Here is an 11,186-nt window from a genome sequence, read left to right as displayed (position 1 = left end):
GAACCTGGAAGTCCTTCAGAAGGTGTTGTTGGAGCCATATCCATGACCTTCCACTCACACACCAAGGTCCCCAAGCCTTTGGGGAGAGAGCCCCTGCCCCTGCCAGCATCCCACTGGCCCCCATCCACAAGACAGCTCACCTAGACAGTTGTTCCAAACAGTTATTGTTGAATCTTCACATGCCAAAGCCAAGTAAGAAGAGCAGGAGCTGACAGCTGAGCATGTGATCAGAGCTGCACATGGCCAGACAGCATCAGGTTTCAGTTCAGTATCTAGAGGGAAGGTGGTGACTGCAAAAAGCCTTATTTCCAGGAAGACACAGAACCCCCACTCCATGAGCCCCTGAGCACAGTGGGTGCCATTCAGGAAGTCACACTGCAACACTGCCTCTCTGGGAGTCCCTTGAGCAGCCTGGAGCTCTCACCATCCAGCTGCCCCCCTGGACCAGGAGGGCACACATCAGACAAAGGGCCTGCTCCTCTCCTCCCCATTTCCCTGCTGGTCATGGAGAATGAGACTCCTCCTGCATCAGGACACTTAAAATGGCTCTTGAGCCTCCCTGCAGTACCTCAGTGTGGTGGAAACCCCCTCATCTAAATCTGACCTAGCTTGATTCTGTCCACCAATGGCTGCTGCTTATAGCTCTCTATGAGAATGAATGACTCAGAACCTGAGGTGCCAGGGGGCAAACCACCATGAAGACAATCACTTATAGGGAAAGGCCCAGAACCAACACTGGGAAAGGTCAGATTACAGGCGGGGATCTTCTGTGAAAGCACAGGGGGATGCTAGGAATACCCATACTGAGACAGGTTGGGAGATTCCCTGCCAGGGAAAGACTGGCTGGTGAGGGGTTTTACAAGAGGTCATTCTTTGAAATCTACAGCAGCAGTTTGGCAAACAGAGCTGGAGTGGGGTTTTCTCTTCTTACCTCCTTTCTCCTTTAGGGGCCGGGTCAGTAAATACAGACAGAGATTGTGGCTTCCACTCCAGTGCACACTGATACCAGCTGGGACCTCTGGAAAAGGGGAAGAAAAGAAAGTCAAAGTCAGTCTTCCTTAAAACTGAAGGGAGCAGCAGAAGGGATTTAAGCTACATTGCAGCCATCTGTGTAATCAGCCCCAGCCCTGAGCAGCAGCTGGTACAGGGCTTTTCACTGAAGAAGGCTTGTCTGGATTCCATGTTTCATGAAGTCTGTTCAGGCGAGCCCAGAACTAAAGTAAAATTTCTTCTTCCCATGATTTTTTTCCTTGCCCTGCCTGTTATGACAGGTTATATCCCCCTGCTCCCAAACACACAGCAGCTCTGAGTATAAGAAATGACCCAGGCAGCAGGCAGCCCTGCTGGACCACAGCCATTGAGAATGGAAAAGGCTTTGCAGTGGAGTGGTGTAAAAATACTGTCCCTTGACCCACCTCCTACAGCTATAACCCCAGTGCCAGCTGGTTCAGAGCAGCTGATTCCTAGTCTGAGCCAAGCTTCCTGGCAGTCTGGGCCATGCAGTGTGAAACAATGCTGATGCCACATGCTGACTTGCTTGACCAGCAGCAAGCAGTTAAGTATGAGGGAGGATATTTGCTTTGCTATATTCCAGAATTCCACAGCAGACAAGATACCACAGTGAACAAACCATCAGAACCAAGGAGTTCAAAGTCAGAATCACATAGCAGCAGAGACACTGGATCGTGGGACCTCTTCTCCCATTCACCACTGCCCCACTCCATCCTATCTCTCATCTCTCCTCATGCTTGTCTCCCTTCCATCCCCACACTCAGAGTATTCCTTGATGTCCACAGATGCTTCCCTGACAAAGTGCCCTGGGAAACATCTGAGTACTCTAGAAACACTGAGGATTGTGCCTGTTCTGAGGAAAAGATAGCTTTGCTGGCACCTGCTGCACTTTTCATCCCCATCACCAAGAACCAGGACAGTGGGAAGATGCAGCTCTCCAAGTAATACAGACTGCTGATGTAGCAAATCCCATGAACACCAGACTGATGGATGGACAGAGAGGTTCACTGCTGAATCCAAAGAAAAAGCCCCATGGGAGTAAGTGCTAATATCTCCCCCCTGGCACATCCTGTCAGTGGCTGGATCAGAAACATACTTTATGCCACTTATGCTGAGACTCACAGGAGCTGCCATATCAACAGCAGCCAAGTATCCAATTAGTTCAGCATTGTGTCTCCAGTGGCGGTCTATGTCAGATACTTCAGAGAAGAGGAATCCTTCCTTTTGTAATACTATAACACAGAGGAAGGAGGGAATTCTTATGAACCCCAGCTGGTCATCTGCCAAGGCCTGAGACAAAAGGAATAATAGGCCCTTGCATTTTCACCCTAGCTCTGGTCCTTGCAGATGATATTCTTAGTCCTAGCAATTCCTGAATCAGTTTGAAGCTCCATGGGTTACCAATATGTTCCACCCATTTCAGGTTACCTGGCTGTGATTTGATTTCAGGTCCCATCCGCAATATCCGACCAGGAAAGATAAAATGAAACATAGTGTGTCTGGAAAAGAAAGAGATCATCAGTGTAAGCAATGGAATTATGCTGATAAACAGGCAGCAACCCACTGTGACCAGGAGTGGTGGTGGCTGGGCCCTCATGCCTGGGGACTAGGGAGCTAAATTTGCAGGCCATGATTTAAAGCAGTGGTGCCCAAATATTTTGGATTCTCACTCTCAACCTTCAAAAAGTCTCACAGATCTCTGGTCAGCGAAGATGCTATAAGAGGCATAAGGAGCCTGATGTGATCTGAGAAGCAGCTACAGACCCCTAGTTAAAAGCTCGAGTGAAGAAGTGCCCCAGAGGTGGCGATATAGAATGGAAACTCCTAGGATTACTTATGGCTGAAATGTTAGTTGTGCCAAGAATGGGTGCAGGGGCCTTCATGGGTCTTCCCCTCTCCTCACCTGGGAGTCACCTCCTTGCTGTCAGATTCACTGCCTCTCTCCAGGTATGTTTTGAAGGTGCTGTGAAAGATTGCATCCTGCTGCTCCAATTGGCAGTCCTTGATCATGTGATTGTGTCCCAAACCAAGAACGCTGCCATCATCAATTTTCATTAAGGCATCCAGTGGACTTTTAAATATGCTTCCTGGATTGAGGTCATAAAGCAAAGTGACAGGCCTAGGAGGAGCAGAATCCACGGGGACCTGGGAAGCTCTGGGGCATGTCTAATCATCACCCCTTATAAGTGTGATTGCTTTATCATAGATGTAGGAGGCTAGACCCTATTCTTCTACCTATGGATGGACATATCTCCTGTCACCTAGATGTTTCGATATAGATTTCATGTTTTTATGCTATTTTCCATGTTCTCATTCCTTTTTCTGATTAGCTGAAGGTAAGGGCTCACCTGAAAACATCCAGAGCACAGCAGCACTACACTGCTAGCCCCTTGCATTTCCCTACCAGTGTCTTGGCACAGGGACTACTCCCTTCAGGTCCTCCTTAGACCTTCTCCCCTCAAAAGACTCAGCTTTGGATCACTGCATGTTCTTACTGGGGCAAGGGAGAGGAGCACGCCAAAGCTCAGAGGAGGGCTAGGGCTGTTCTCAATTATTTGAGAGCCAGGTAAAAGCCGGTAACCACCATAAGTTCTACATTCACTGCCAGGAGCCAGCTCCTTTCCCAATTCAAAGGTGGCTACCTGCTATCACACTCGCTTTGGTCTGCCTCCCTCTGGTCTCTTCTATCATACCCCTCTCTCTGCTCCCGTGCAGCTGAGATTGGGCAGGCTCATGGACAGCCAAGCTGACTCAGTAACAAAGCAGAGGGGAAGAAAGGCCACAGAGGTCAGTGAGTGAGCAATGAGAAGAGATGCACAGCCCAACATGTATCTATGTGCGGAACCCATTGCCATAGTGCTGGGTCAGGGATGGGGCCTTCAGACAGCAATGTTATATAAATAATCACTGTTAATCACAGAGGTGATGCATCATTACTGTGCCTAACTAAGCAGCTATTCCCACTCCAGGGTCTGTAATGATCCCCAGACCAGGGCAAGGGAGGAGGCAGTAAGGACTTTACTGTAACTCTCCCTCACTGTTATACAGCCACACAGACACAGAGGCATTGTTACTTCATCCGACTCAAGGAAATCCCCACTTCCCCACCAAAAGGGAGTGGCCCAAGACAGAGCACAGAGAACAATGCTGACCTGAGAGGGGTTTGGGTGGCCTGACCTTCAGCAGCAGCATGGGGAGACTCAGTCTGGCACCTAACTTGCTTGTAGACATGCGTGTCTCCTGCAATGGGAGAAGAAGACTCCCCTCAGCATGGGCACTTCCAGGGGCCTGTCTGCAGCCTGTGCTGCCTCAGACTAACACTACGCAAACTGTCACAGCTGACCCCCTGCCCTACTGTTCTCCTGGGAACCAAATGCTTCCCTGCAGGAAGGGTTTGCAGGGCTTAGCACCCAGTACACTGCTCATGGAGAGCCTTTATCCAGCCAACTAGTGTCATAGTGATATTACAAGGGCCATGCCCCTGCAGCCTGGGGGAGGCAGAGGCCATGGCTTTGAACAGAAACACTAGGAGGAAAATATGCATAGCTGCATGGCAACCTGCTTGCCCTGGCTCTCAGCCCTCAGCTCCTCCCTCAGCACCCCCTCTTCTCCATGCTTCACCTTTTAAAGAAGTCACTACCACTAGGTGTCTGTCCCCAAATGCCCCTGGGTACAGCACATCCCTGGGAGCACCACATAAAGGATGAAGGCTCCAGAGATGGAGGGGCAGGATGAGAATAGTAGAGGCTGCTGCTGAGTACAAGAACTAGGTTGGGCTCTAAAGGACCTGTAATAGCGGGAGATCCCCTCTGTACTTGGCTGGGAGGAATGGGGAGTCAGACATTTACCCTGAACTGGGGACCAGCATCCTCTTCCTACCCTCTGCCCTGGCATTGTTCATAGACTTGGCTCTGTAGGAAGTGGTCAGACTGAGCAGCAAGTTGCATGCAAGAGAAAAGGGGAGGGAGCCTGGGTTCTCAGCATAGGAACAGGGGGCAGCACAGGGGGGAACTCTTGGGCATTCATTGACTTTAGGATTGAGCCATCTCTAGGTTGAGGAGAAAGGAGCTGGCCAGGGGGATAGTGCTGAAGGGCAGCTCCCATTAAACTCCCGGCACTAATCTGAATTAACCCAGTCAAACACTGGAATGGATCAACCAGAGACTCAGGACAAAAAGGGTGGGCCAGATTCCCAGTGCTCTTCCCTGACAGAGAGGTTCAGGGTTTCAACTTCCAACTCCTTATGCTGCCCAGAGGGCTTGTAGATAAGACAGTCTCACTCATTATTATTACCATCTCTGCGGAACCTTCTCTCTGCAACTCCAGACTTTTCTGCCAAGGAAACAGAAGGAGACTGTGGTTACTCCACATGGACTGGCCAAGGTGATCCTGAACAGCTACCTGAGCCTGAGAGGCTAACACCTGCTGGCCTTTTCTTTGGCAAGGGACAGAAAAATAAACCTGAATGACAGTGCCTCAGACTGGACAATCAATGTTACTGTCTCACACTTTGGAGATATCAGGCCTATGCTAATGCTTTTCTAGGCTGCTCTTGTAGTTCAAAGGGGCCTTAAAGAAGAAAGAGGCCTTTGTGAATACCTCCTGCACTGGGGGGGAGGGGTTGGGTGCTCCCCAGCTAGCACCACTCTCATGAGAAAAGGAGGTAGCAATTCCAGGGTGGGGAGGGCATGGAATGCTGAGGAACTCCCCTGGAAAACTTGTCTAATGGGCAATAGGAGCATCTCAGTATCAAAACAGGATTGTGAAACATGGGATGGGAAGCACTGGCAACCCTCAAGCACATGTTCTTTCCTGCTGCTGACAAACCCGTTCAGCCTGAAACATGCCGTCATTGTGTCTGCGGAGATGAAGGCTGAGGAGAGTGATGGATGCAAAAAGGCAAAGGAAAAGGTATTTTATTGAGACAAAAAGTATTCTGTACCATTTCTGAAGCCTGGCTGAACATCCTTTCCTGGACAGCTGGAGCTGCTGCAGCTGCAGCCCCTGAGGCATTTTCTGTCTCTCTCTCCCAGGAATCCTTAGGCAATCGGTAGATCTCCAGCCAAGCTTCTGTGCTGCCTGCATTGGGAAACTGCATTGAGCAACTGGAAAGGAGGAGGAAAGGTCTCTTAGGCAAGAGGCCTCTGCGGTCATACACACTTGAGAGCAGGGTTTCTTTTTACATTAAAAAAAAAATTCTTTCTTCCCTGAGGCCTCCATATCTCAATGACCCACTCATCCTCCTCATGGCCTTAGACCTTCCACCAAGGTCCTGTGTTGTCATCATTGGTATCAGAAACACCAGCCCATCCCCACATGCCCTGCATCCATGTCTGGCTTGTATCTCTGCACAGCCCCAAAATATAGCGAATAAGTAATGTAAAAAAACTGAGATCCCTGGGGAAAACTGTTACATGGCTCCTGCTGTTTCCCTGCAGGGCAGGGGTGTCAAACTCATCCAGCCCCACAGGCCAAATGAGTGGTGTGGGGTCAGTCCACGGGCCAGGCCAGAGCCACAGACTGGCCTTATATTCTGGATCCTGCACATTTCCTGGAGTGGTTGGAGTGGGTGTCACATGTGGCCCAGTTATGCTTTGGCCACTCCAGGGCTGTGCTGCACAGCCCCCAGAGCTGCTGCCACAGAGCTCTGCTGCTCCAGTATACTGCAGTGTGGAGCCATCTGGCACACCCTGCATGATGTCTGTAGGTCACTCTGTGGCCCACAGGCAAGACCCACAGGCAGTACCACAGGCCAGATTCAGCCCCATGCTGTATCTTTGACACCCCTGCCATAGGATGTTGCATGCTTTGTTTCTCTAAGCTGTGGCCCTCCAGGTTCTGGCAGAGCCCTGTGGTAGGGTGTGGAGAGCCTGTTGAGGAGGGGGAACCTACTCACATGAGCTCTCTCAGGCTTTGGTGCGCTGAAGAGAACACTACAATTAGGAAATCCCTGCACTCTGGCGAGAGCTGCTTGCTGTAGCAAGTTTGGGGAGAGCATCTCTGAGCTGTTCTCCCATCTGAATCAGGGGAGAGGGAGCCTAGCACCCAGTGTCTGACAAACTGCAATCTCTGGGACTTGCCTTGCAGCAGGACACCTGCATAACTGCCCCCATGGGAGAGCTCCACCTCCTCACAAGTGCTTCGCTTGCTGATATCTTCCTGCCAAACAAAGGACCACAGACATCAGGGCAGGTTTGGCTGCTGAAGTATGGTCAGTATTTCCTGAGGGATAATCATTTATTCCACAGTAGCATTTCCTCAAGTGTCATAGCCAAAACCAAGAACTTACCACTTCATTTAGGACTTTAACGAGAAAGAGGCTGTCCTTGCAAAAATAAAAGAGATGGGCAAATCCTGGAAAAGATAAACAGAGGTAAGAAGGGGATGGAAGGAGAGGGAAAGGGGTGAGGGGTAAGTTCAGGTCTTGGTAAAACTGCAGTGACAGCTTATTCAAGAGGGAGTTGGTAGCCTTAGGTATCATCTGTGGTTCTCAGGATACTCATCTGCACCTTATTCCCCTCAAAGAGACCTGTATCCAGCCCTCCTCCCAGGAGGAAGGGTCTTCAAGTGGAAGAGGGGAAACAGGAGGAGCTCCAATCATTATGATACACTTTTCCTCAACTGGGTTGAAAGCAGATAATCACAAGAGACTGAAATACCAGGGAATTCAGGGACTCAGCAGCTTTGCTAGTAACTCCTAGCAGATGGCATTTCACACCACTCCCATGCTCTGGTTGGGAATGGTCACATTTAGTTTGGAGAGCCCTGAAGGGATACAGCATGCACCAAAGGGATCCACTCAGATCCAGCTCCCTTCTAACAGAAAGGAAATTGAAGGACATTGCTTTTAGACTGGATTCAATCATCAGAGGCTAAAAAGCCTTCCTAGGGCTGTTGCATTCCTGGATGGCTCAGTGAAGTACAGTGGCCAAATAGGGGGAAGAAAACCCAGGCTATGCTGACAATGCTCCACAGACCTCACTGTACTGCTGGTTAGTGTACTCACCTCAGTGCAGTGCCACAGGCAAGCTAACTGGTCCTTCTGAGAGGTAGAGCTAATCAGCCCTGACACAGTATCGCATGATGATAGCTTGCCACTCTGGAGGAATTTTACAGCTACCTCAAGAACTGGAACCAGCATAACCAGGTTGACACAATACCAGGCAACACCACACTACTCCCTCTGTGGAGGGAGATGCTGCCTGGTACTGAGGAGACATTCTGAGGAAGTAGTGGTGAGGAACTGACTGGCCCAAGGATATTTCTTTCAAATATGGAACAAAAATCCCGCTTCAAACACTATGCATAGACCCTGGGACACAGCCCTGAGATCTGGAACCATCCAGGGTAAAACAGGACACCTGGTCACTACACAGTGAGGCCAGCAGATTCCACTGGAAGTGGACAGATCTTTCTTGACCCCCATAGTGCCTCATGTTGACCTCCATGGAAAAGGGTCTCCTTTGAGGCTCAGCAATGCTGCTCCTTGAACAGCCCAGGATCCTACTAGAGAATAACGAGAGGCACTGAGAGCTCTGCTGCCCTGTGCGCCCAGCCTCTGCCACAGAGTTATGAGGCCATCCTCACTCTAACCATCTGATCTCCCTGGCAGCTGGACTCTCTATTATATTTATTGGTCACACGTATTTCCTTCCTATTTTAGCCCTTTTTATGTAATAGATGCTTGTTCCCCACCCTGTGACCCCCATCCCTTTATGGTACCTAATCCCTCCCTCTGGAAAGGACTCTGAGAAGCCTGTGTGGCACGGACCCATCTCATCCAAAGCAATGAGGACGTGGTTCTCATTCCCGAGGTCTGAGGCATGGATGGCACAAATCTCGAACTTTGCTGCCTCCCAGGCACAGACCCGCCTACAGTCAGCTGCGCTGAAGGCTGCGAGGCCTGTGGAAAGCCCAACAAAGATGTTTTTTCCAGATGCTGCCAGGCAGTTGGCTCTTCCTGCCACCTGTGGAGAGGAAAAACAAAGAGAAGGAACCATTATAGACATACCCAGACACTATCCTGACAGAGGGACTCATCAGCAACATGTGGCAGTCTCCAGTGAAGGCTCCAGATCCCAGATCAAGTCAGAATGATTTGCAGTACATGGAGAAAAAAAATCCCATGTGAGCCTGCACATACCCTTCTCACTAGAGATCCCCCCCATGTCAAAGGTGAAGGACAACACATGAAGCCTCCCTGTCCGAGGGGGTTGGAAATGAACAGAAACCTTCAATCTGGAGGCACCTTTAAACAGCACTCAGTCCTTCCCTAACACAGCTGTGTGGGGGGTGCTTAGCATCTCTATGCTCTTGAGATGACTGGAGTCATGTGAAGCTCTGGCAAGAGTCTGCCCCAAGCAAGAGAAACTCAGAGTCAGCCCTGAATGTTCAGCGAGTCTGCTGAAAAATGTGGGATTACAGGATATTGGTACACACCTCCTCCCTCTCCTCTAGAGCTTCCCACATTTGCCTACCCACTTCAGCCTACAGCAAGAACGTAAGCACTGCAGACTTGGCAGTCTGGTCAGCAAGCACACAAAGTCCCCACACACCACGCAGCTATTCCATTCTGAACCATTTCTAAGGTATAATTTTAAATCACAGTTGAGTTTGTCTGTATTATTCCAGCTGACTCATCAACCTCTCCATGGTAAGCGAGGGTGGGGCGACCCTAAGGCAGAGAAGTTGTGAGTGAGCTTGATATAGTTTAATAGCTGCCTGCCCTGTTTCAGGGCAGTGTCGTGACAGACTCCGAAGAACAACCTGTCAAAAGATCTTAGGATCTATAGCTTTACAGAACAAGACTTGAGAGAGAGGGAAATGCTGGTGGGCTCCCAGGAATTTGCACCAGACAGGGAAGGACGCAGAAAATCACCACGCTGCTTGACAATACCACTGCAGAGCCAAAAGCTCCCTGCGCTGTGAGGAGTTTCTGTACCTTGAAGTCACCTGTGGGCATGTACTGCATGGGTCGGACCTTCAGTTTCTGTGCTTCTCGGAGTGCCTCTCTTTGCTCGATGATTTCCAAGGCCTCGTCAAACACCAGATTCACCATTTTATTGATCATCCGGAAGGGCTGAGGCAACTGATCAAGGGTTTGATCAGGATCTTGCAGGAAGAAATTTTCCTCCTCATCTTCTTTAATCCAGTCCTTTTCAGAAGGCAGAGGGATCTCAAGAGGATGCTTCCGGATGTATACGGGCATCTTTGTGCCTTCCTAGATGTACGGTACAGGACAGAGGATCCACACAGTAACCAGAGCAAGTGGCGAGGACTGCACAACCCTGCAATGAATATGTTCATAAGGTAATGGAAGAAACAGATTTTAGCATCTAGATAAAAACACTCTTAACAACTTCCTGTCCATTCCTGATCTGTAAGCCTCACGTCTCTTCCCTGTTACCAGCCAGGCTGCCTTTCACAGCTCACACCTCCCCTGTGGTGACAGGGAGGTACCTTCTACCTTTTCTTTTCTTTTTTAAGGAAAAATTTTTGTATCCCAGGTCAAATCAGCCAAATCAATTCCAAATCTGTGAGTCACTCAAGAACCGTATGTGGCCCTACTAGCCACAAGCATCCTCCACCCTGGCCTCGGGCTTCGGATGCTTCCAAATCCTTTGGTGAGCATCCTACGTGCAGGCCCAAGCCCAGAGACTTGGGGCTCGGATGCCCCTGAGTTTCACTTGCCCTCAGCCGTATGGCCACAGGAGCAAGCTAGGAAGGAGTCTCCCATTGCCATAAAGTCGGCCTATAGCCAAGATCTTCCCACTAGAAGTGGAAGTGGGAGAGTAATTATTCATTAATTTCCTGGCCTCTTGAAGGCTCAGATCAAGCGTAGCCTATGCTTGCCGAGGGGAAATACCGTGATCACCACGATGGCTTCCTAGTCGCACCCAGGGAAGACCACTCTGCTGGAACTGGATAGTACCCACAGAGGTGATGCACAGTTAGCCTTGGCTTTACGCTCACTCTCCGGAAATGGGAGATTTTTCCCTAGCTTGCTCCTGGGGCCTCATGGCTGAGGGCAAGCAAAACTTGGGGGCATCTGAACCCCATGCCTCCAAGTTTGCGCCTGCAAGTAGAATGCCCGCCAAAGGTTTTGCGAACGTCTAGAAAGCCCCCAGGGGGCGGGGCCGGGCGGGGCGGGGGCGGGGCTCGGGATCAGGGGAACC

At 50.2% G+C, this 11,186-nt stretch overlaps 2 protein-coding genes across 6 annotated transcripts in view; one reads left to right on the top strand and one right to left on the bottom strand.

Moving 5' to 3' along the window:
• The window catches only part of WDR93 (WD repeat domain 93), a 26,974-nt gene that overhangs the window by 15,485 nt on the left and 303 nt on the right, over positions 1–11,186 (bottom strand). For 4 of the 5 annotated variants that reach the window (XR_003095147.1, XM_025209669.1, XM_025209671.1 and 1 more), the window contains exons 2-12: positions 9,953–10,298; positions 8,783–8,978; positions 7,301–7,365; positions 7,092–7,170; positions 5,954–6,090; positions 5,305–5,343; positions 4,164–4,251; positions 2,915–3,098; positions 2,440–2,510; positions 932–1,018; positions 141–272 (exon numbers count right to left, since the gene is read on the bottom strand). Coding sequence is in view for 4 of the 5 variants with exons in the window: in XM_025209669.1 (XP_025065454.1) it covers positions 141–272; positions 932–1,018; positions 2,440–2,510; positions 2,915–3,098; positions 4,164–4,251; positions 5,305–5,343; positions 5,954–6,090; positions 7,092–7,170; positions 7,301–7,365; positions 8,783–8,978; positions 9,953–10,219 (1,345 nt within the window). In the remaining variant the exon portion in view is untranslated. The remainder of the gene's footprint in view (positions 1–140; positions 273–931; positions 1,019–2,439; positions 2,511–2,914; positions 3,099–4,163; positions 4,252–5,304; positions 5,344–5,953; positions 6,091–7,091; positions 7,171–7,300; positions 7,366–8,782; positions 8,979–9,952; positions 10,299–11,186) is intronic. The other variant, XM_025209670.1, reaches the window with a different exon arrangement.
• Positions 10,196–11,186, top strand: part of PEX11A (peroxisomal biogenesis factor 11 alpha) — a 6,779-nt gene continuing 5,788 nt past the window's right edge. Inside the window, exon 1 of the mRNA XM_006028296.2 lies at positions 10,196–10,320. Coding sequence (XP_006028358.2) covers positions 10,196–10,320 — 125 coding nt within the window. The remainder of the gene's footprint in view (positions 10,321–11,186) is intronic.

This window comes from Alligator sinensis, unplaced genomic scaffold (genome assembly GCF_000455745.1).
Source record: "Alligator sinensis unplaced genomic scaffold, ASM45574v1 scaffold874_1, whole genome shotgun sequence".
Classification (NCBI taxonomy): domain Eukaryota; kingdom Metazoa; phylum Chordata; order Crocodylia; family Alligatoridae; genus Alligator; species Alligator sinensis.
The sequence above is the reverse complement of the archived record's forward strand: the minus strand, read 5'-3'. Positions and strand labels throughout refer to the sequence as shown.